Source organism: Ceratotherium simum, chromosome 18, assembly GCF_057802395.1.
Source record: "Ceratotherium simum simum isolate JZ-2026a chromosome 18, ASM5780239v1, whole genome shotgun sequence".
In the NCBI taxonomy this organism is placed as follows: Eukaryota; Metazoa; Chordata; class Mammalia; order Perissodactyla; family Rhinocerotidae; genus Ceratotherium; species Ceratotherium simum.
Genome location: NC_141917.1, coordinates 33,696,553 through 33,720,004, shown reverse-complemented (window position 1 = coordinate 33,720,004; position 23,452 = coordinate 33,696,553). Strand labels below are relative to the sequence as shown.

The following is a 23,452-nucleotide window of genomic DNA, read 5'->3' as shown; positions in this document are numbered from 1 at the left end:
GTAAAAGGCTTTACCAACACCAGGCCAGTAAAGTGACCACTGAAAACCATCCCCATATTTGTGATCAATGGACCCAAGTTTAGGGAGAGGAATTCCTTTGGTCTACAAAAATGGTTTGAGTCCCAGTCTCTAATTTCTTCCTTCTCAGATACTCTGGTCTCCACCAGAGGGACAATATTCGGTGAGATGCAGCCATTTTGTTGGTCAGCAGGAGCTCAGAAGCAAGAAAATGTCATAGTGGTAGAATACAGCATCATCCTCCTCAACAGCAGCCCATCGCTGGAAGCTTCCAGATCATTGTGCCGATCAAGTAGAGGAGGGACTTTCATTTAGAGAACCTTATGTGAACCTTTTTTGAGAAATTGCCAGCCTGCTTCTTCGATTTTGTAGCCTCTCTATTTCTGATACTTAGGCACTGTCTCTTAGAGAGCCTGAAACAGCCAAAACAATGACTCAGGACATGGAGGAATCCGTAGGTAAGCATCATTGGATCCTGAGCAGTTAGGTGTTTTGTCTGTGTGACCATATGCATATGTCAGGTGGGGGGTGGTGTGCGTCATTGTGGGAGGTCTGTACACCTTAAAGTTTTATGAAAAGCTATGCTAAAGCAAGATTGTTTCTCTCCACTCTCCCTTTATTCCAAATAATAAAATCACATTGATTATAAAGGACCAATGATAGACTGGGAGCCTGAGATTTGATTGTGTCTTACCTTCTCTAAAAATGTGTAGTCTACCTGAGGAGAATGTGGCTACAACACAAAGACAGTTTCTTGTTTAAAAATTGGAAGAGTCCTTTGGAAATATTTTCCTCCAATTTTCAAGTATGGTTGCCTTTCTGTTTTGCCAAAAAAGACTGTACTAAGCAGCTGTGTTGTTTGATTTGGAGGCTTGTGGAAAATCACCCTCTCCAAAATTCTCTCTCTTACCAACTCACCATGTGGCCTGAAATTGCTCGAGTCCTTTGACTCAAATATTTTTTTCAGTTTTCCAGAGAGCTTTATTCAAATACAAATATTCCTGGAAAGTGCAAGTCAAAAACATTTAGGTCATTATCAGAAAGGAGCAAGGTTCCATGAGCATGGGACCAGAAGAGGGACCTGGCAGAGCCAGAAGGGAAGACAGGGAAAGAAGGTGTGGAAAAAGAAGATGGAGGGGGCGTTGAGGAAGGAGAAGTAGAAAATACACACCAATATCACACCATTGCTTTCAAATGCTCAAGTCACGTGTAAGGGATTCAGCCCATGGAATCTGAGAGCTGAGCCTTGCTAGAGAGGATATCCGTATAGGGTGATGCCCACATTGGAGAGATAAATAGGAATCTAGCATCTTTTATCTTCGCCTTCACATTTCCTTCAGGTTTTGAAAAAAATACAAGCATCTGCTATTTTCAAGTATGTCAGTATATGAAGTGTGAATAAGACACAGTTCCTGCCATCAAAGAGCTAGCAGTCAAGGAGGAGAGGGGAAGAGGTAGAGAAGAAAGAGAGAGGGAGAGAAGGGGAGAGGAAGAGAGGGGAGGGGCAGAGGAAAGAGAGAGGCCTAGAAAGAAAAAGCTTTTTGTAACTATTGCCTAGTAATTAACAGAAGGGCATTTCAGCACATACTTAATTCTTTTTCTGTGCATTTTAGAGACTTTTGGAGATATTAACCTCACTCTCAGCATGCTGAACAAGGAAGATAATATTAGCAAGGTAAGGAAAATAGAGAAAAAATTCTCTTTCCCATTCACTTTTTCTAGTTCAGTTGTTGTAACATTTCATATACATCCTTCTTTGCTTCAACTTGCTCTTTTGTCTCTGGCTTCTTACACAGCATTCAATTTTTCAGAAAATGCAGTTGTAATGGAAGTCATTATACTGTTTAAGCAATGATATTTAGTGTTTGAGGAATCTGAGTATCCAGCTCTAGAAGCTAGCAAAAGAATGCCCCTTTCCATAACCCTAAACAGGCAGATGTGGAAAGGGGAGGATGTCAGACTTACAACTGTGTGGATTAGAGCCTCCTCTTGTATAATTTGAGGGCTCCTATGAAAATCCCCAAAGATCTCCCCGACTCATCTGTAATGCTATTTCACAATTAGAGATTTTTTTCTCTGGGATTTAAGGCTTTTCTGGCTTCAACAACGCTTTATAAAATAACAATAACTACCCTTCACTGAACACTTATCTAGGAAGTAGAGAGCTAGAAGGTTTCCAAACAATAGTACATTCTATTATATTTACTCCACACAACTTTATGAGGTAAGTATCACTATTTCCATTTGACAACTAAGAAGAGTGAGGCACATAGAACTTACATGACTTGCTTAAGTAAGAATAGCTGGACTACATCCAAACACAAGCCTGTCTGATTCCAAAATTATGCTCCTAATCATTATTCAGTGTAGCCTCCCTATGAAGGGCAGTATCTATACCTTTACCTCTTAATCCAGTGGTTCTCAACCCTGACTGCATATTAGAATCCCTTACGCAAAGGCAGTTATTTCACACCTTGAACGTGGGCCCAGGACCTCAAGGTAACATGCTTGAGGCTGTTGGAGAGTACATCTTCCATGAGATGTAGCCACCTGAGAGATTTAGAAGAGTCCTCACACACAGCATCTGGTCAAGCCACCTGATTCCCAGCGGCTGCAGCTCTCTCCAAAAGAATTCGCAACTTTCTCTCCACAAAGGCAGGAAGGAAGCAAGGACCTCTAAATCTCCCTGAGGATCCACTTTCATAGCTTAGCAGCCTCTTGGGGAATCATAGCGTGTTCCTTAATACCAAAGTCACTCCCTCGTAGTAGGAGCGACAATAAGGGTGATGGTCATTTCCATTCCCCTGAGGGCCCTGTGACAGTGATTTTCCAGAGACTTTGATACATCTGGTAGCCTGCCCCTGGCTTCAATTAGATTTTGTCATAGAAATGTAGTCAAGTTTAAATAGTTATTAGAATAAATTTTGCTTTACATTTAAGCCTTTGACTCCAGAAATTACATATTATGTTCAGGAAACCCCAGTGAAGATACATAAAATCCATTGTGTAGTAGAGACACATTGCTTAGTTTCATGGTGTTATTCATTTGGACTTCATCTGATTCCTTAGTTTCGCAACTCAGATTTCTGTGTATACCTTTGTATGTTCACAGGAAGACATTTACAGTCATCTCACTTCTCTTGTCCAGAATACTGACATCTTGGATGCTGCAATTGTCCAACGGTTGATTTATTATGCTTCTAAGGACATGAGAGACAACAATGTAAGTTTGATCCTTGATGACGAATCAGTGTCAAGGCCAGCAACAGGTCTTTAAGTGATCCAGTTGCACCCATGTAGACATCCATAAGCTGTTTCTACATCACTGCCAGGACCATAAATCACTTTTATTTGTTCTTCATGATAACTTGGATACTAATTACCTATTATTTATCCCTTCACAGATAAGGAAACTGAGGCAAAGCTAAGAAAGTCTTTAGAAATAATATTATTCAATCCTATTTTGGATGAGGATGTTTATGCTTGGAGAGATTTTTTTCAAAGTAACACAGCTATCTATTGACAGAACAAATATCTGGAACCCAGTTTTCTTGGCTCCCATATGAATTCTTATCTCTTCATGTGCCTATTTATCTATGTATGCTAGTCATTGTAGTTGAAAAATTATTTGTAGAAATAGTTTGAGTCCTAAGATAATGTTATTCTCTCCCAGAAAGGATTTTTACTTGTTTACCTGCGAAGGGCACTAAAAATCTATGGTTAATTTCAGCACTTGAGATTTTGGGGGGCCACCTGCTGTGACTCAAAGTTTGACTACAGTCCATGGAGAGCTGATTGAACCTTTCATCTAAATGTAGCCCTCTGGGGCCTTAGACCAAAAGATGAGATGGTGGGATGACCAGAGTCGCACCCCTGGTTGGCCCTGAAATCTGACTATGCTCCCAAAATGCTGCAAAGCAGCCTCAGATGCAGGGCTTATCTCTCTGGATTCCCAATCTCTTCGGATCTCAATCCAGTAATTCATTCCACCCTACACCGTGAGATCTTTGATGTTTTTATGAGTATATTTTTAATATCTGATCTAGCTCTTTTTACTTTCCTCAGTAGTAGGGTTGATCAAATTTACCTAGTTGACCATTACCCAAAGCAGAAGTCCTTCCTATTATCTCCAACATCAGAGATGTTATTGGATCAGGACAATACTAAAACCCAAAGCTCTAGACTCCTAGCCCAATCTTCCTTTCACCATTCCCTTCAGTCTTTCAACCACAGTAATTCATATCACTTAAACATAAAACATAAATCCTAAGTTCACAGTGCCTGATCAATTAGCAAGAAAACATGTATTGACTTCAAGTTTACAAGAACCCTATTAAAACCTGGTTTTAAGCATTCAAATTACCTGTGCTTTCCCAACTACTGACACGTACCCTAGAGGCTTCCACCCAGTTTGTAACAATCTGTTCTCCCTCTAGCCCAAAGCTAGCAGAACTTATAAATATTATGTAGACTATTTCCCCTCTGCAGATTCACTCTGCTCTTCCTCTGGTTGTTATTGTTATTTTCCTTTTCTTCCTCAGGTTGTCAGAGAAGTCAGAATGCTAGCTGGTGAGGTTTTGGTGTCTCTTGCTGCACATGATTTCAATTCTGTGATGTATGAAGTACAGAGTAACTTCAGGATCCTAGAGCTACCAAATGAATTTGTTGTGCTTGCCATGGCTGAACTGGCAACCAGCTATGGTATGGAGGGAACACCCTCCACATTTTTCTGGGAAACAACCACTCCCGACTGATTGTCTAAAACCCAAATGGGAGCAAATGGCAGAAGAGAGAGCATCTCTCCCTTCTGCTGTACTAAAGAATATGGATAGACGGATTTGAGTAGTCATTTATGAGCACAGATGAGCCTGCTGACCAGCCATTAGCCCATGCTGCTCTGAATTTGACTGGGCTCTCTCCCACCCTCACCTTCCCTTTCATCTGGCTTTGTGTTTGCAGAAGCACATTTTACACAAGGCATTTTCTGTAAACCACTGAACACTTGCATGAAGTAAGGGTTTCTTACGATTAGTTTCTATACTACTTTATTTAACAGATATTTATTGAGCACCTATTACCTGTGCTAGACCCTGGGGATACAGGTGAGTTCTGGTGGGAGGGATGAACATTAATACAATAATTACTCAAATAAGTGATTGCTACTAAACAGCAGGTACAGGTGGCTGTATAGCTAGTACATTATTTCAAGCCAACCACTCCTTGATTCTCTAAATACAGTCTGGCATTATGGTGGGGAACATCTTCTACTGTACCTCATCTGCCTCCCCCATGCAGCCTTGAAATGCTTGTTGTTGACATGAGGAGGAGTCACAGAATTCCCCAGTGTGAGAAGATAACACCTTTCTCCTCTCGTTCCCCTCACTGCAGTGTCCCAGAGTATTCCCTTCATGATGATGACCCTGCTCACCATGCAAACCATGCTCAGGCTGGCCGAGGAGGAAACGATGAAGGGAGCTTTCTGTATTGGTGGGTATCCCTGTGGTTTCCTCTTTGTGAAGACCAGACTATGAATTGAGCAAATGTCTTCTTTTTCCTTTTACTCCAGTCTTGTCCTTTCTAATAATAGTAACTACTGTCTATTGAGTGCCTACCACATGGAAGGCCCTCTGCAGGGAACTCTCTCTCTCAATCCCCACAGCAGTTCTGCAAAGTAAGTACTATTAGCCCATTTTACAGACAAGAAACTCAAGGTCATGGAAATTAAGCAATTTTCCCAAGGTGGTGACACAGTCTATAAGATATAGAGATGGGATTCAAACCTAGGTCTATATGACCACAAAATCTATATTCTTTCTACTGCGCTCTATGGCCTCCATGTAAACCAGCCTTTTTTAATTGGATCACACTTTCTCTACAATGATTATGAGGGCTTACCAGTTCTTAGCAGTAGGCTAAATTTTGACATCTCTTTATAATGCAATATTGTGATAATGATAAGTAAACAATCTAATCAAAATGCAAGCAATCATAAAATCCAAGAAAATAGGTAAACAAACTATGGTCACAAATCCCCCTCTACCCCAAAACAAATATATCTACAGTAATCAAGGGTCTACAGAGAAGAACATGCCCTGGAATTCCTAGGAAAAAACATTGACAGCACACTGAGAGGCTTCTTGGATGAGTCTGGAGACCAAGACTCTTGTCTGTGATCAGCCACTGGACCATCAGGTGACTCTGCCCTTCTCTCAATCTCAGTTTCACCTCTAAAAACATCAAATGAAGTGATTGCTAATATCCTTTCCAGCTCTAATATCCCAACACTACTATTTTGCAATATTTTAAAGCCCATACTGTCAGGAATGTTGTCTTTACCTATCAACCAAGTCCATTCCATTTCACCCATTTTTGTTCTGTCACCAATGAAGGTAATATTTGTACCTGATACATATTGAGAATTTACTACATGCCCGGGAGCTGCCTTGCATATTTTAAGATTATTATTTCATTGAACCCAGGGCACAGCAACCCCATGAGGTAATTTTACCTCCATTTTACAGATGAGAAAATTGAGGCTTAAAAGATTAAACAGGTTGCCTGTGGCCACACATGTAGGAGGTGGCAGAGCCAAGATTTGAACTATGACAGTCTGACTCAAGGACTTGAGCAACTACACTAGATTAGCCTACTTTTCAACAGTCTTTACTTTCCCTACTTACTTTCACAGCTAACATTGTGTTCCTGCAAAAAAAACTTTGGTGCCTCTAATAGCACTTCTACCTCCAAAATTAACAACCAAGAAGGTAAAAGGAAATAAAATCAGAAATCACCATGGCAATGAATAAGAGAATTCTCTGTCTTTGTGTTATAAAGTTATCTATGTGCCCTTCAGTCCTAAAGAAACTTTTGCCAAACTGCCGTGAAAGAAAGGGTATAAAATTTAATAGCCATCCATCTATCCATCTATCCATCTATATATTCATTCAATCATTCAGCAAATAAGCAGACATTGTGTTCGTTGCTTCAGATGCCATCAACAAACAAGATATCATCCCTTCTCTCATGTTGCTTATAGGCCAATGAGAAACACACACACAACAACAAACACACAGACGTGCATAGAAGATAATGATAAAGTGTAGCAGGAGATTATCAGAAAGTGTTTGGAGGGAATGTGAGTGAGTCAATAAATGGCCAGCTCTAAAGCTGAGATACTTGGGATCTTTTCCAGAGTATTCTTTGAATGTAAGATATCTTTGAGAAAGTAAACTACAAATTTTCTTTGTCATCTAATGAAAGGCGTAGCATGAAGGTTGAAGAAAAAAGTTATGTTATTTAATGCATTTGATGCAAATATATATGAGCTAGTGGCCTAAGTGATATTTTTGCAGGCCCAAGATTTTTTAAAATTTTATTGAAATAAGACAGACACGCAGGAAAACATCCGAGTCAGAAGTGTACAGGTTGGTGCTGGCCCTGTGACGTAGTGATTAAGTTCGGCATGCTCCGCTTTTGTGGCCCGGGTTCACGGGTTCAGATCCCACACTCCTCAACCATGCTGTGATGGCGATCCACACACAAAATAGAGGAAAATTGGCACAGATGTTACCTTAGAGCTAATCTTCCTCAAGCCAAATAAAAAAGGAAAATTGGCAACAGATGTTAGCTCAGGGTGAATCTTCCTCAGCAAAAAGGAAAAAAAAGAGGTGTACAGGTTGATGAGTTGTCACAAAGTGAACTTATCCATTTGACCACCATTCAGGTCAAGGAGTGGGACACCCCAGAAGCCCCCCTCATCTTTTCTCCCAATCATTACTCTCTCCATAGTCTCCAAGGGTAACCACAGTTCTAACTTCTAATACCAAAGATTAATTTTGCCTATTTGTGAAACTCATACATGTCACTTTGTGTAGCTATAGTCCATTTTCATTTCTGTATACTACTACACGTCTATACTACAATTTATTTTTCCATCCTACCTGTTGGCAGATATTTGGACTGTTTTCTGTTTGAGGTTATGACAAAAAAAAAGCTAATATGAACATTCTTGTAAAAGTTTTTAGTGCCTATATGTATGCATATCTAATGACTACACACCTAGGAATGGAATTTCTGAGTCATAGAAAACACATATTCAACTTTGGTAGATAGTGCCAAAGAATTTTCCAAAGTGTTTGTATCAGTTCATACTCCCACCAGCAGTATGTGAAAATACCAGCTGCACCTTAGGCTTGTCAACACTTGACATTGCCTGTCTTAAATTTTAGTCATTCTGGATGGTATGTCACAGTATCTCATTATGGTTTTTTTTTGGGGGGGGGGTAAGATTAGCCCTGTGCTAACATCTGTTGCCAATCTCCCTCTTTTTCTTTTTTATCCCCAAGCCCCAGGACATAGTTGTATATCACCGTTGTAGAGTTGTAGCTCTTCTATGTGGGACACATCAGCATGGCTTGATGAGCAATGAGTAGGTCCTCACCCGGGATCCAACCCAGCAAACCCCGGGCCACCAAAGCAGAATGCGTGAACTTAACTGCTACACTACAGGGCTGGCCCTCTCATTATGGTTTTCATTTACATTTCACTAATGTGGCTGAACACTTTTTATATGTTTACTTGGTACAGTTATAAGATTTTATAGAAACCGTTTGCTGATCATTAGTACTCTCTTCTCAAATTATTTTACGGTCCTTCCTAGCTTCATGTTTTTCTTGGTCTGTGATTATTTTTAAAATGCAGCCCTTGAGAAGTTCAGCAAAGCCATTTACAAATATGTCAACCACTGGAGAGATTTCCCCTATCCCAGATTGGATGCCAACCGCCTCTCTGACAAGATCTTCATGCTGTTCCGGTATATAATGGAGAAGTGGGCCCCTGTGACCTCTCCCATGAAAGTGAGTGGGGGCTTCAGCATGCCTCAAGCTAGCTCTCCTTCCGTGCTGGTTGAACTTCCTCTTCTCTTTTTAACGTGATAATTAATCTCAGTTCTTTTGGAACATTATGAGTGGTGTATTATCAGGTTTATCAAATCTTTTGTCTTTCCTATTTCAAATCACTATTTATTCATTCTTTCAACTAATATTGGTTGAGTCCCCATGATACACCCAACACTGTTCCACATGCTGGGGATACAGCAGGGATTAAACACACCAAAATCCCCACTCTCATGGAACTGACATTCCAATGTTGGAGAGAATAATAAACAAGATAAAATAAGTAAAATAAATAGAATGTTAGCTATTCATGTCTTAAATATCATGACCCATATTTGGGCTGAGTCATTGATTAGAAAAAACAACAATCCACAGAAATTTCCTACATCTGTGAATATCACAGTGAAATAAAATAACATCTTAAGAATGTACTGGGCTGCTTCAAAATATTGTAATGCCTTATAGAGAATAGATTACAAAGTGCATTCACATATATAATCCCATCCTTGTCTTGCTTAATTGCTATAATTTTTTTAAAGTAGGAAAAATTATATCCTACTTAGATCTCTTTCTTGCTATATTATAAAAGATTTAACATTTAGCTACATTCTCTAGTTCAATTTCTTTTCTATACTTTAAGCTATTAAAGAATTTATTTTTTTAACATGCTGGCGTGCTTAAATCATTAGCAAACATGGAACTTTTAAAATATCCTGTAGAAGCCTTTTCTTCAAGACACTTGGAAAACAAAATGCAATACAAATTTGATGACCACTTTCCCAGCTTCCCACAGGAAGAGTTAGGCAAGTGACGAGAAGGTACACAAAGTAATAAGGGAGCACAGAAGAGAAGCACTTACCTCCTGTAGTGAGTGCTGGGAAGGCTGTGACATTGGAACTGAGCCTGTAGCCCATGAAGTCGTTCACAACAGGGAAGGTGCATTCCCTAACGAGGGAATAAAACCTACTGAAGCATAGGCTGGAGATGGGATAACACGCACACTTGAGTTAGCCAGTGGGAGAAGGGGAAGGGGAAAGGGGAAAGGAGATACAGAAGCAGAAAGAAATGAAACCAGAAAGGTGGGCGTAATGAAGAGCCTTGAATGCTACACAGGAGCTTGGACTTTTTTTTAAGAAATGAGACACCTTTAAAGGATTTTAAGCAAAGATTTGAATATCAGAAAAATCATTCTAATATCAGTGTTAAAGGTGGAGGGGTATAGGCATGGATTAAGACAAGACTATCAGTTAGGAGGCTACAGAAATATTCTAGGTCGTAAATGCTAAGATCAGTTAACGCAGTATCAATGGTACGGATCAGAGCAGTCAGATGCTGAAGAGTACAATCAATAGGTCTCGGCATCAAGTGGATGTTTATAACGAGGGAAATGGAGGCATGTGGGATGATTCCTAGATTTCCAATTTGAGTGATCTTGGGGCCATTAATCAAGATATGAAAAACAGGAAGAATAACACATTTGGGGCAGTAAAAAAAAAATGGATTTAATTTTAGACATTTTGACTTGGGACATCCAAGTGGAGATATCAGTAGGTTCGCGGCTACTCAGGATTTGTGTTAAGAAGAAAAGCAAAAACTGGATACATAGATTTGACTATCATCATTACATAAGGGGCAATTGAATAAATGGTTTGGGATAAAGTTGTTCAAGAAGAGTACATAGAGTGGAGAAGTGCCAAAAATAGACTTCCGGGGGATCAATATTTAAGGGGAAGGCAGAGGGAGAAGCACTCATGATGGAGAATTGAGAATGTGCTGCTAAAGGAATAGGAGAACCAAGCAGAATGAGATCTTAGAAACTAAGAAAGGAGGAATTTTCAAGAAGTGAAGAGAGATCTACAGAGCCCGTTGGTATAGTGCTCAAGCAAGAAAAATCTTGAAAAATGTCCATTGCATGGAAATGTAGTAGAAGAATCATCCAGCTGACACATGGTCTTGAGTGGAATAAATGTTTGTTATCATTAAGCACTAAATTTTGAAGTGGTTTGCTGTACCGCAAAATTTAGCTGATAGAAAAAAATTCATCATATAATATTAAGTAGAAAAAGCAGAATATAGAACTATATATTTAAAAATGGTGCCAATTTTTAAGAAACTAAAATGCATAGAAGAAAGAAAGGAAAGAATAAATCAAACAAATAAAGAACCTATTAAAAATACACCAAACCATGATTTTCTATGAGCACCGTGGGTACTATGTTTTCTTCTTCATCAGAATTTTTGTGACTTCTGAATTTTTATAGTCAATATATATCACATTTATATTTTATACTTGTTCCTTTTGGGGGGGGTTGTTTTGTTTTGTTTTGTTTGCTGAGGAAGATTGGATCTGAGCTAACATCTGTGCCCATCTTCCTCCATTTTGTATGTGGGATGCTGCCACAGCATGGCTTGATGAGCAGTGTATCCGTCCGCGCCCAGGGTTCAAACCTGTGAACCCTGGGCCGCCGAAGTGGAGCACACGAACTTAACCACTACACCACTGGGCCAGCCCCTATACTTGTTCATTTTTGATGTCAATAAAAGCAGAGTATAATGGATTGAGGGGTAAATGCGAGGTGGGAAGTGGAGATAGCAAATGTAGGCCACTCCTTCAAAAAGCTTTGCTCTGAGAGAAAGGAAAGAGAAACAGAATTGGGTGGGCTAATAGTGGGGTCAAAGTGATATGATATGAGGGAAATTTTTAATTTGTTAATGTATTGAAAGAAAGTGACTATTAAAGGTTAAAGAAATAGGAGAGAGGAGCAAATGTTGAAATGAGTATCAATATAGATATAGATATAAATATAAATATAATTCTGCTTCATACAATGATCTTACCCCAAACATTTCTTAAAGTTTTTTAAAGAAAGCTTTCTTGGTTGAAAGCAGTGAGAAAAATTTGGGGGGAGGGGTATCTAAAGCTCCCGTTCTTCTAAGAAATGTACAAAAAGCATAATGAAGTATTAGAAATGGCATTCGTTCCCTGCCTCTGCAGACTTTGGCCATCGTTAAGGCCCACGGCCCCACAGTGAGCCTGCTGCTCCATCGGGAGGACCTCTGTGAATATGCCCTGGGCCAGGTGCCCTGGCTCCTGAACCAGTATAAAGACAAAGAGATTGATTTCCACGTCACTCAGGTAAGAGCCATACCCTAAAGGAACTAATTCAGAGAGTCGACTGGCAACCGTCCTGGAGGATATTAAGTCTCAAGAGGGCCTAGGAACTTAAATATCTGTTTGGGCAGCTGAACTTAAATACTCTTGGGGAATATGAGGTAAAGAAGAGGTTGGCATAGCTGGATGATGGAAACTCCAGAAAGGGATTGAGAATTTTCTTATCAAGCTGCTGTTGTTCCATAAGGTGGAGGGGCCAGAATCACTAAAGAAAACTGGTACCTGCAGGAAGATTATGGGTTTGTTCTCCTCACAAACCTTAATTATTTGCCTTCCGTATGGGGTGCTGCTGCTTCGTGGGCAGCCTCCAACTAATCTTTGAGAGCTTCCATTCTAGAGTCTAAAGCAAATATTGACCGCGACCGTTCTTTACGATGTTGACCTTCCAAAGGCCTTGAGGAGAGCCATTTTTACCAATTTGCTCCACCAGGTGAGAATCAAATCTGACTGTTTCATTTTCACCGGTTTTCTGTTTTCAACATCTAGCACCTGATTTCTCCTCCTCATTCAGGTCTGCAGAGTTCCAGAACCTCCAGTAAAGGAAAATGAAATTGAAGCTTCAAGCTGTTTTCTCATTCTAGGTAGGACCTAGCATGCAGATGGTTTGTAATAAAAATGTCTCCGAGAGTTGATGACAGCAATGATAAAGGGAGTGCAAACTGTCGCATTAGTTGCTTTCACACATACACACACAAAATGTTTCTTCAGTTCACACTATTCTATGTCTGTCCCTATCCTACCCATTCCCAAGGACAGCACGATAGGTGAGGTGACCATTCATCCTGGTTTGCCTGGGACTAAAGGATTCCCAGGGAGATAGAAATTTAGGTTCTAAAACCAGAAAAATCCCAGGCATATTTTGGATGTTAACCCCTTGCTGGATATATGGATGGCAAATATTTTTTCCCATTCCATAGGTTGCCTTTTCATTTTGTTGATGGTTTTCTTTTCTGAGCAGAAGCTTTTTAGTTTGATGTAGTCCCACTTATTTATTTTTGCTTTTGTTGCCTCTGCTTTTGATGTCAAATCCAAAAAATCATTGCCTACAATGTCAAGGAATTTACTCCCTATGTTTTCTACTAGGAGTTTTACGGCTTCAGGTCTTTTGTTCAAGTCTTTTTAATCCACTTTGATTTGATTCTTGTGTGTGGTGTAAGATAGGGGTCCAGTTTCATTCTTTTGCATGCAGCTGTCCACTTTTCCCAACACCATTTATTGAAGAGACTGTCTTTCCCCATTGCGTATTCTTGGCTCCTTTGTTGAAAATTAATTGACCATATATACATGGGTTTATTTCCAGGCAAACCAGAATGCGTTCCTATCCCCTAAGGATAGGAAATGCATTTTTCTTGGTATCTGAGAATCTTTGAAACTGTGTCAAATCCAACTCTTTTTCTCCCTGGTCATCTGTTCATATCTGTTCCTTATCTCTCTCTGCCTCCTTCACTCTCTCTCTTTTCCTCTTGCTCTCTCATCACAGTCCCACCCATCACCTGGTTAGAATACCTGGCACAGATTGTAGAAGAGTCACCAAGGTCCCAGGGTGAGGATACAAAACTACGTTCTAACATAGGCCCTGAGGACAAGGGACAAGAGCCATCCTATACCTCCCACACCTCCACCCTCCCCAAAATATGTCATTTCTACTACTTCATTGTGTGCCCTTCTATTATGTTCTAGTTCTCTCCTAACTGATCCCTCTGTTTCTATACTTTCCACTTCTCTATGCCTCAGCCTAGTTAACTACTTCACTTTTTCTCTGACAATTTGCAACCCAAACTGCACTACTCCAGCCAGGCCTTTCCTCACTCTTCCCTGCTTCCGGCCCTACCTCTGCAGCTCTCTAGCTCCACAGCCAGTGAAGCGTCACTCCGGTCTTTGCCTCTGTGTTCACAAGGTATTCTCCCTGTGTCTCTGTGTCTGTGTCTCCTTTTCTTATAAAGAAACCAGTCATATTGTACTAGGGCCCAACCTAAGACCTCATCTTAACTTGATTCCATCTGCAAAGAATCTAATTTCCAAATAAGGTCACATTCACAGGTATGAACAGAAGTGGGCCTAGGTATAGAAAACTGTCTTAGTGACCAAATTGCTTAATTAATTCTGCGACACTGAAGAAACACAGACATCATAAAATCTAATTACCAACCGAAGAGTGACTTTGACAATCCTCATAGACTACCTTCTTGCTATTCACAAGTATTTTACCTAAGGTGAAAATGAGTTCTATGACTTCAGTATTTCTTAAACCCGCAGCGCATTCCAGCCCTGCAGACCTGGTGGAATTCTTTGAGGAACAAATGGGAAGTAATAATGAAGCCATTCGAATGGGAATCTTGACTTTGTTACGATCAGCTATCAATGCAGAAGGTAAGCGATAGAGATGAAGCCAAAGTGGTGTATTTTGTACCAAGAAGCAAACTGAAGTCTATGCACTCTCTAATCCTATCCTATGTCTTTGGGATGTTTATAGAACATCAGATTCAAGTGAAGCTCGGTCTTCTCAGTCGTCTACAGTCTACTGCTTTTAAACAGGCATTTTCAGTTACCTCTCTTCTTTTGTAATATTTATGGATGCACCCAGTTGAGAAGGACAAGTAGAATATTTGAGAATCGAATTTAGAAGTTAGAAGATCTAATAAGCTGGTTAACGGCCCAATAAAGAAGGGGTGGGAGGAGTGCACAGTATTCTAAAGATTAATACCTTTAGAAAAGAGCAGAATTTAATGAAATATATTTCATATTAACTCCAAGAAGCTCATATTTTCATGACTTTGGAATGCATCTTACAATTGATGGCATCTTTAATTATTATCAGCCACTATAGTTTTTCTTTTTTGGTGAGATATAAAATAATAATGCCTCATAAAATTGAGGATATCTTGGATTTGAGAAAACATGACAATTCATTTTTGCTCTGCATTATAATAGTTCTTTTAAATTCAGTTAGCATTGGGATTTACCGAAGAATCAGCAGACAAGGAATATGAAGTAGTTTCACAAAATTTAAAGCTGATCCACTGGGCATGATGTATTGAATCCATTTTGGAATCTAACATTTTAAACAAGATGAAACAAAATGTAATAGAGGGGCCAGCCCCATGGCCTAGTGGTTAAGTTCAGCGCACTCCACTTTGGCGGCTCAGGTTGGGTTCCCAGGCACAGACCCACAGCACTTGTCAGTGGCCATGCTGAGGCAACGACCCACATACAAAATAGAGGAAGAGTGGCAACAGCTGTTAGCTCAGGGCAAATCTTCCTCAGCAAAAAAAAAAAAAAAAAAAAAAAAAAAAACACGGTAATAGCAAAGAAAGCAATCAATATCTTTAAAGAGTTGGAAAAGAAAAGGGTAGGAAGGAACTGAGTAACATAAAATGTTAAAGACAAGAGACTTTGCAGTTATGTACCATAACTCTAATGGGTTTACATCAATCCTACATCATACTGTACTCCTACTGAATCGAGCCTCTCAACCTCTCCGTCTGTCTTTCAGAGCCCAACTTGAGGGATCATATCACTTCGATTGAAAGAACAGTCAAGGTCGTCATGGGTGACCTCAGTATAAAAGTAAGAGAATTAATGGGGACTTTTATTTGGTTGATGGTAGTTTTAGGAGTAAATGAAATGGTTTTGACTATTTAAGGCCCTACTTATGAGGTTGCTTTATAAAGAACTCAGTGATCAATTCTATTTTTAGAAGAATTTCATCTTTCCCAAAAAAAACTATATCAAGGCAAAGTTCCAAAGTACATTCAGTTCAAGGGCTTCTCAGTAGAAAAAGAGATTTTTTCCCAGAGTATCACTATGTCATGCTCTTCAAATATTTTAAAAATCAATTAATTATAAAGATAGTATATCTTCCTCTGAAAAATAATAACCCCTGAACCTTGTTCTGAGCATAGACATCCTGTTTTCCAACCAGGGAGCACCTAGAGCAAGTCTTACATGTAATAGATTGCTCAATATTTCCTGACTATTTGATTAAAGTATTCCATGTTAGGAAAGATATAGAATTTATGCTGGAACAAATAAAAAAATAGCAATTGTATTTTTTTGTATAAAACCATATTTTGTTTGGATCAAAGCCCTACAAAGAAGCCAATGAAGAGGAGAAGATTCCCCTAAGAGGCTTTAGTTGCCAGTGACTATGTTTAAAATAACAAAAGCTATACAATAAACAACAATGAAGTGATTATATGTAAAAATCTGACCTAGTAACTGGCCGATCCAATCAAAGAATTACTAGAAGATTTTAGGGTAGAATAAAAGAGCACAGAGACTTTAAGGAAGGCCAGCTCCTCAGGCAAAAATAGGGAGAAAGTGTACCTCTTTTTTCTCACTTAGGGAGACTACTGAGTGCCTTTACGCTAATTGCCACCATGTAGCCCTGCCTTCCTGTTCAAAATTATTGTTTTCTTCCTACCCTCCATTAAAAGACCTATTCACTAAGGAATTAGATCTGAGCTTTTTATCCTCCAGGGAAGCAATCCAATAAACTAGTTGAAGCCAAATTATTAAAAACTTGTAACACAGGTTCATAACCCCTTATTCCAATCCCCAGGGTCAGATATATTTCAGAATTCACAATTTTTCAGATTTTAGAGAAACATTACTGTGATAGTAGCCCACGATCAGATCCATCAATATTTCTGAAAGAAAATGTACGCATTTCCACACTACATAGAATAAAGTAAAGACTACAAATAGCTTTAAAATAGTTCAATTTGGGTTTTGCCACCAATGAGTTGGCAGCAAATTTAAGAAACAAAATCCCAATTTTTGGAGTTGTCTGGATTTTGAATTTGTGGATAAGGGATTTTGGAACTTTATTTCAATGCAATATCTTTGAGGATTTTAAAAGTGAGGCCATGTTCTAGCCCAAAGTTACCAACATTTCACAACATATAGCAATAGAGGATACGTCTGGGAGCTAGGGAGAAAGATTTTAGTTAAACAGATCCTTTCTGGTGACCCCTAACTCATAATCTATAGATTACTCTCTGCTCCATCTATCATAGTAACATCATTCAACTTATAGTCTTTTTTGACAAGATTCCCACTAAATGATCCATGAAGGTTAAAAAATAGGAGAAGCTAAATTTTCGTTCTGCCCAACATAGCAAAATGTTGTGAATGCATTTTTCTTACTCTAGGTAAGGAATTCCACCCTCCTCCTCATCCAAACCATGTGTGGAAAATGCTACATTGAAGCCCGGGAAGGATGGCCACTGATTGATTATGTCTTCTCCCAGTTTGCAATGTCCAACAGGAATCTGGTAGGAAGAGGGAGCAATTTTAAGTGCTATACAATGAAAAGTGCAGTTGACCTGACTGGGCTTCACAAGAAATGGCTGGGGTTCCATTCAATAACTGATTGAGAAGTTATATTTCAGTCTTATCATTTTTATTGATAAATTTTTCAGCCTCTAGTGTTCTTGGCTCTCTTTCACTGATATCACTTCTAACTTATAATAAACAGAGGGCAGGTTAAATCACAGTTTGTCCTAAGGAGGAGGCAACCTGGCTTCAAAGGCTTGGTTTGGAGAGAGGCGGAGAAAGTGAATTGTTTAGAGAAAATAAGAGGCTCCAATACTTGCTGCACTAGAGCTGGCTTCCTCTGGATGAACAGCCTGAAAAGCAGATGTGTAAGATCTCAATAATCTTAGCAAGCTCATCACAATGGAAATTACAGTCCACTCCACTAGGAAGCAGTATCTTCGAAAATTCTTGCCCCCGAGAAAATGGCAAAGGCCTAAGGGAGAGAGGGAATATCTGTAGTTCAAGGATCCTTACAATTTTTCCTTTTCTGCTTTAGTCAGGGAAGGTTTTTCTACCCTACTCCTCCAAGGAGCACTTTAAAATAGGATTAGATACTGGAAATCAAGACCCCTGGGTCCCATGAGCCGCCTAAATTGAGTGACTACATCCTCTACCCCAGAGTCTGAGAGCACATCCAAGGAAGGTCAGAGAGGACCAACAGGAGGGATTACTTGCAAGTCACCTGTTTCATCTTTCTTAAAGGAGAAACTAACAAAACCTAACTCCCATGAGGATGAAAAGGGAGAGAAATCTGTCCGAGACACAAGCCTCGAGGTCTTAAAAACTCTGGACCCGCTGGTCGTTGGAATGCCCCAGGTAAGTCATTATACCTGTCACCACTTATAGTTACTTTGATCATCTTTCTAAAGCTCTGCCCATTTAGGAGTAAAGACAGGAGTTTGTACTCCACGTGTCACCAGCTTTTTATACTCTGACTAGAGGAAGTGTATTGCAATGCTCAGTGCCCAGCACACAGTAGTTCCTCAAAAACAGGTGTTGAATTAATTAATTAATCTCTTATATCTGGATAGCAAATGACAGTTTATAAGCACCTTAGTATATTATTTCTCTTCTTTCCCTAACTCACCTGGACGTATTGTTAAGTAGTGAGTGGTGATTCTAACGCAGTGAATGCTAAACTTTCCCTATTCGTTCAATGGGGATTAGTGAATGCTAAATTAGTGAATGCTAAACATTCCCCATCATTCAATTCATTCATTCATTCATTCACTCATTTCCCCATTCAAGTCTGAAGCTCAAAAGGAGGAGCCTTGGAATCTGTATTTTCCTTAAGCAAAACAACCTGAGAAAGAATTTAGTGGCCAGAAATACATGGCACAGCCAGGGGACAATCAACAGACCAATTTAAGTGGATGGGAGTCTTCACCTAGGATAGTATTTAAAGTGTGGTTCTTGGATTGCCTGGGATATTTATTTAAAATACAGATTTCCAGGCCACATGCCAGACCTACTGAATCAGCATATCTGGACATGGGGCCAAAGAATCTGCATGCAAATAAATTCCAACATTTCTGATGCATACTAAGGTTTGAGAAGTCCTGAACTAGCCGTAAATAACGGAAAAGTAGTCTAGGGCCAGACTCTAAAGAGCCTGAAATGACAAATTCCTACCTTGTGCTTGATGAGCCATTGAAAATTGTAAGCAAGGCTAAACATTTAAAACGATAATTGTAGGAAATCAGTGGATTGACGTAGGGGTAGACTAAAAGTAAAGAGACTATAAATGAGATCAGATGCAACTCATAGGAAACGGAGCAGGGTCATAATGGTAGGGAGGAAAATACGGAAGGGCATGAGAGATCTTGCAATGAAAAAAGGACTGGGCTTGGTCATTAACTATAGATGACAAGATAAAAGGGAGTCCAAGTTGACCCCTAGGTTTCGAATAGGACCAGGGAGTTTTCCAGGGGACGTGAAACATACTGACTAGAGAAACCAGATGTTCCAGACCTCTAGAGAAAGATGATCAGCGTCTGAAGCACAGAGAGTAGCAGCAGCCCATTCGCTGTCCATTTCCAGTCATTTTCACTTGGGGCAGTCCCACTCCAGCCATGGAGTGTGAGGAAATACATGGGCCATTTGGGGTTGCCACGCTGACAAGGGTTTACCAGCTGTTGGTGAATGAAGCCCAGGGGTGCTAGACTTCCTGCAGTGTCTAGAACAGTTCTCCACAATGAAGAATTGTCCTGCCCTAAATACCAGCAACACCCCCATGGAGAAACACTGACCATTGCTCACTACAACCAGCACCTGAAAATGAATGTGCTATGCAGAGATTTTATTTAATGATTTCGCCTTCATTTCACCTGAAGAGCAAAATAATAACAAGTGAGGGAAAATTTTTTAAATCAGTGGGAAACACACAGTGAGGACCGAGGAGAAATAATGGAAAAGAACAAGCAATATTTGCACCTTGCTGTATGTTTTCCACAGGTGTTATGGCCAAGAATCTTGACTTTTGTGGTACCTGCAGAATATACAGGAACTCTGGAATACCTGTTTAATATTATCAGGATTCTGATTATGGCAGAGGAGAGGAAGAAGAATAATGCCAAGGAGTCAACGGCACTTGTCGTCTCAACAGGAGCTGGTTTGTACATTCGAAAACAAAGCAAAACATTTCTCTTATGAGAGACTCATTTCCAGAAAGGCAATAGTGCTGTCATCATATACCCAACCCCAATCTGAATTTTTCTAGCCCCCACAGCAATAATGAAAATTGCTTTCTCTTTCTAGTGAAACTTCCTTCACCACAACAGCTGCTGGCCAGACTTCTGGTGAGTGACAAAAAACCAGTGTGGGATAAATTTAAGCTGATATAGATAATTCAGTTCCAAATAAATGCTAATAAAAATTACATAGGTATTCCAAATCAAAAGAAACAAGAAAATGGCATAATAAATGTTCTGCTATACTAATGACGCTCATGAAGATTTATTGTTGGCAAGATTTTCTTCTCACCCTGAACTGCTTGTTAAAATTTATTTATGATCTTAAAATAAGCACAGACTGAATTTGATCCATAAGCACCATTCAAACAAATTCCACATCTATTGTTTAGATTTCCGTCTCTTCTTTTGGCCCCATATGTATCATTTACTTAAGCCCTATTTTCACATGCTCTTATTTTAATTAATAAATATATTTAAGTGTTGGTACCTTCCATTTAATTTTGGTTGATGGTTTCCGTATATTTTTTCACCTTTATCCTCAGAAGAAAATCGGAGAGAAGAATTGTCTAATATCAGCTTTGATCTACAATAAGTAAGAATAGACTGTGATGATTTGTTAAAAGATCATATAACGTAGGAATCCAGGGAATCCAGGACAATGGTAAAAAGGAAAATGTAGGTGGCCCTTTTAAATACCTCTGAAGTTGATTAGTATTTTCTCTTCCATCCTTTAGGTAATATCTATGCTCGCGAGTTTAGGGAAATTATGTGGGGCTGGTGCAATAGGACTTTTGAAGACATTGCCTGAAATCATTCACCCGAAATTGGGAGACCTGTGGAAAACACGCATACCTGAACTCCTGCAGCCTCTGGAAGGTACAAGGGAGTGGGATCAGGTCTTTATCCAGGAAGGCAAGAACACGAAGAAATGAGGCACCACTGCTATAATTAAAGTCATTATTGTTCATTTTAGGCAATAAAAACAATGAATTTGATGTGCAAGGTAGACAGCTATGTTTTTTCCCTTCACTCGTTATGTTCTATTTCTCTACCAAATACTTGTGCTATGAGAGGACCTGGTGGGTAACATCCTTAGCAGGAACGTTTACTTTTGCTCTGATCTTTTTCATGTATTTAGAGAAACTCTCTTTTCTTATTGTTCTACAAAGTTATTACTCATTCATGTTAGACATTAAGATATGGTCATTTCAGCAGTTACTGTTGAAATTAGCAAAAAGTCTAGATGTTATCATGGATTGAAGACTCTCTGTCCACCTCACTAGCACTTTAAAGTTGGCAACATAGTAAATTTCACCTGCAATAATCATCCTGTGTGAGGAGAAAGCTTGAAATGGAACTCCAGCACCCACTGGGGACCTGGCAAGGGAGAAATGGAGTCTTGATTTATTTGCAGTTATGTCATCAATCTCTATTTCTAGGAAAGAACACTAGTATCGTGCTATGGGAAACCATGCTGCTCCAGGTAAGGGTGGCTCCTGGACTAATTGTTGATGATGGGGTGATGAAATCAGCTAAAGTTACCCACCTTTACTCAAAGAACTAGATTCCTGGGGGCAGTAAATAACATTTCCTTTTCTTGAGAAAAGGACTAGAATGTTAGAAGGGATCACATAGGAATTATGCTCTTTACATCACCACAATTTGAACAACAATCTTTAGTGTTCAATTTGATTAAGAGTTCAAGACAGTTTTGCAGGTTTTACTTACTAATATTTTTCTCTGTGTCTTTCTTAAATCTTCTCTAATTTTCAGGTTCTTTTCCTTTCCTTGCAATTGCATTCTTTTACCATTCATATAAAGAAACAGATTAACATAATTTCCACTTCTATGCTCCTAAATACAACTCCATTTCCTCCTCTGTCTGCTTCTCACTGTCTTTTTCCTGATTTCTCAAAACCAAAGAGCCTCATTGTACCCTTCTCCAGGAAAGAATCTCCTTCTCTCATCCATAAACTTTTTGGACCTTTACAACTAAACAGTGCCACAGACAACGACAAATCCCCAAAATGCTAATTGCAGACAAGAGTCAGGCATTGGCTTTACAGAGAGGATTTTGATTTCAGGAGCGTACAGGAGGTCAAGGAGCCCACAGGCAGGGAGCTTTTCATCTAGCAAGGTTTCAGTTCATAAGCTACTTACATAGGAATTAACTATGTCTTCTTAAAAATGTCAGTTTTCAGTGACCTCTATAGAGCATCTTCACCTCCCATCACCACCCCTTCCAGAATCAGAATCTTGGGCAGTGCGGGTCGGGGGGTGGGTACCCAAGAACTGACATGTTTTAAAGATTGCCACAAGTCATTCTTCTCCAATATGAGATTTGGTAGCAACTGCTCTACTCTCCTTGGTCCTTAATTCTAGGATCCACCTCTCCTCTTATATGCATGCTTCTTTATCTCTTTCTCCCTTTCTCAAAATTTCTACCTTATTTTCCCCTGTTACCATTTTTAAATAACTCTTCTTACTAGGAAGGAAGGTCCTTTCTCTAGAGGGAAGCCTTGAGAACAGTTCCTTTTTCTCTTCCAATCTTGAGCATACTTCTAGGCTTCTTTTTCCAAAGCTGTTTGCTTGTGCCTTCTTCCCTTAAACTTCCAAGGTTGTTTAATTTCTTCTCTTCAAAGGACCCACTGAATGTGTTCCTATTATGAAAATACATACAAATCTTTCCATTAGCTTTGACATTAAGTATCCTTTTCTAAGCTTAAAGCAGAGAAAATACAGGAGAAATAATAGATTTTAGAAATTGCAATGGATTTTGTCCTCCAAAAAGACAAAAACACCTTTCATGTATTGTTCCATGAAGAAGGACATGGATCTAGATGACTAATTATGGCCCTGGCTCAGAACAATTGGTGAAAGCAGAAATATTTAGTTACTAGAGTTGAAGCTAGCAAAATGTGCCTGTACATCTAATTGGTTCTTCAAGACATTTAATTCTTTATTCCAAAAATGTCCCTTTTTTCTTAGCATGTAATAAAACAAGCTAACATTGACAAATGGAGTTTTTCCAAATATACTTAAAATTTGAAAAATGTTAACTTCAATTTAAGTTTCAGATTAGATTAGTTTCTATTTTAAGTCTTTCAGCAATTTTTACTTAAGAGGAAAAAGGAAGACATTTACATGGAGTTACTGCCACATCCTGTGAATCTTATTCTTAATGAGAATTAAGACAGGACATTACTAAATATGGTTTTTAAAATAAACTAGGAGGAAAAGTTCCAAAGTAACTAATATTTTTATGAGAAAAGAAATAATTTGATTTAATATATACTTATACCTTTAAAAGATGAAACAAAAAAGTACCAAGAAAGCAGATTAAATAGTCATGTTCG

The 23,452-nt window shown here is 39.2% G+C and overlaps 1 protein-coding gene across 1 annotated transcript in view; it reads left to right on the top strand.

Annotated features, from left to right (window-relative positions):
• Positions 1-448: 448 nt before the first annotated feature.
• Positions 449-23,452, top strand: part of MROH2B (maestro heat like repeat family member 2B) — a 63,368-nt gene continuing 40,364 nt past the window's right edge. The window contains exons 1-17 of the mRNA XM_014781602.2: positions 449-476; positions 1,632-1,693; positions 3,131-3,241; positions 4,560-4,719; positions 5,407-5,505; positions 8,719-8,873; positions 11,908-12,048; positions 12,422-12,514; positions 12,596-12,665; positions 14,341-14,454; positions 15,578-15,651; positions 17,238-17,360; positions 18,106-18,219; positions 19,858-20,014; positions 20,161-20,201; positions 20,831-20,972; positions 21,536-21,579. Of these exons, the coding sequence (XP_014637088.2) occupies positions 449-476; positions 1,632-1,693; positions 3,131-3,241; positions 4,560-4,719; positions 5,407-5,505; positions 8,719-8,873; positions 11,908-12,048; positions 12,422-12,514; positions 12,596-12,665; positions 14,341-14,454; positions 15,578-15,651; positions 17,238-17,360; positions 18,106-18,219; positions 19,858-20,014; positions 20,161-20,201; positions 20,831-20,972; positions 21,536-21,579 (1,728 nt within the window). The remainder of the gene's footprint in view (positions 477-1,631; positions 1,694-3,130; positions 3,242-4,559; positions 4,720-5,406; positions 5,506-8,718; positions 8,874-11,907; positions 12,049-12,421; positions 12,515-12,595; positions 12,666-14,340; positions 14,455-15,577; positions 15,652-17,237; positions 17,361-18,105; positions 18,220-19,857; positions 20,015-20,160; positions 20,202-20,830; positions 20,973-21,535; positions 21,580-23,452) is intronic.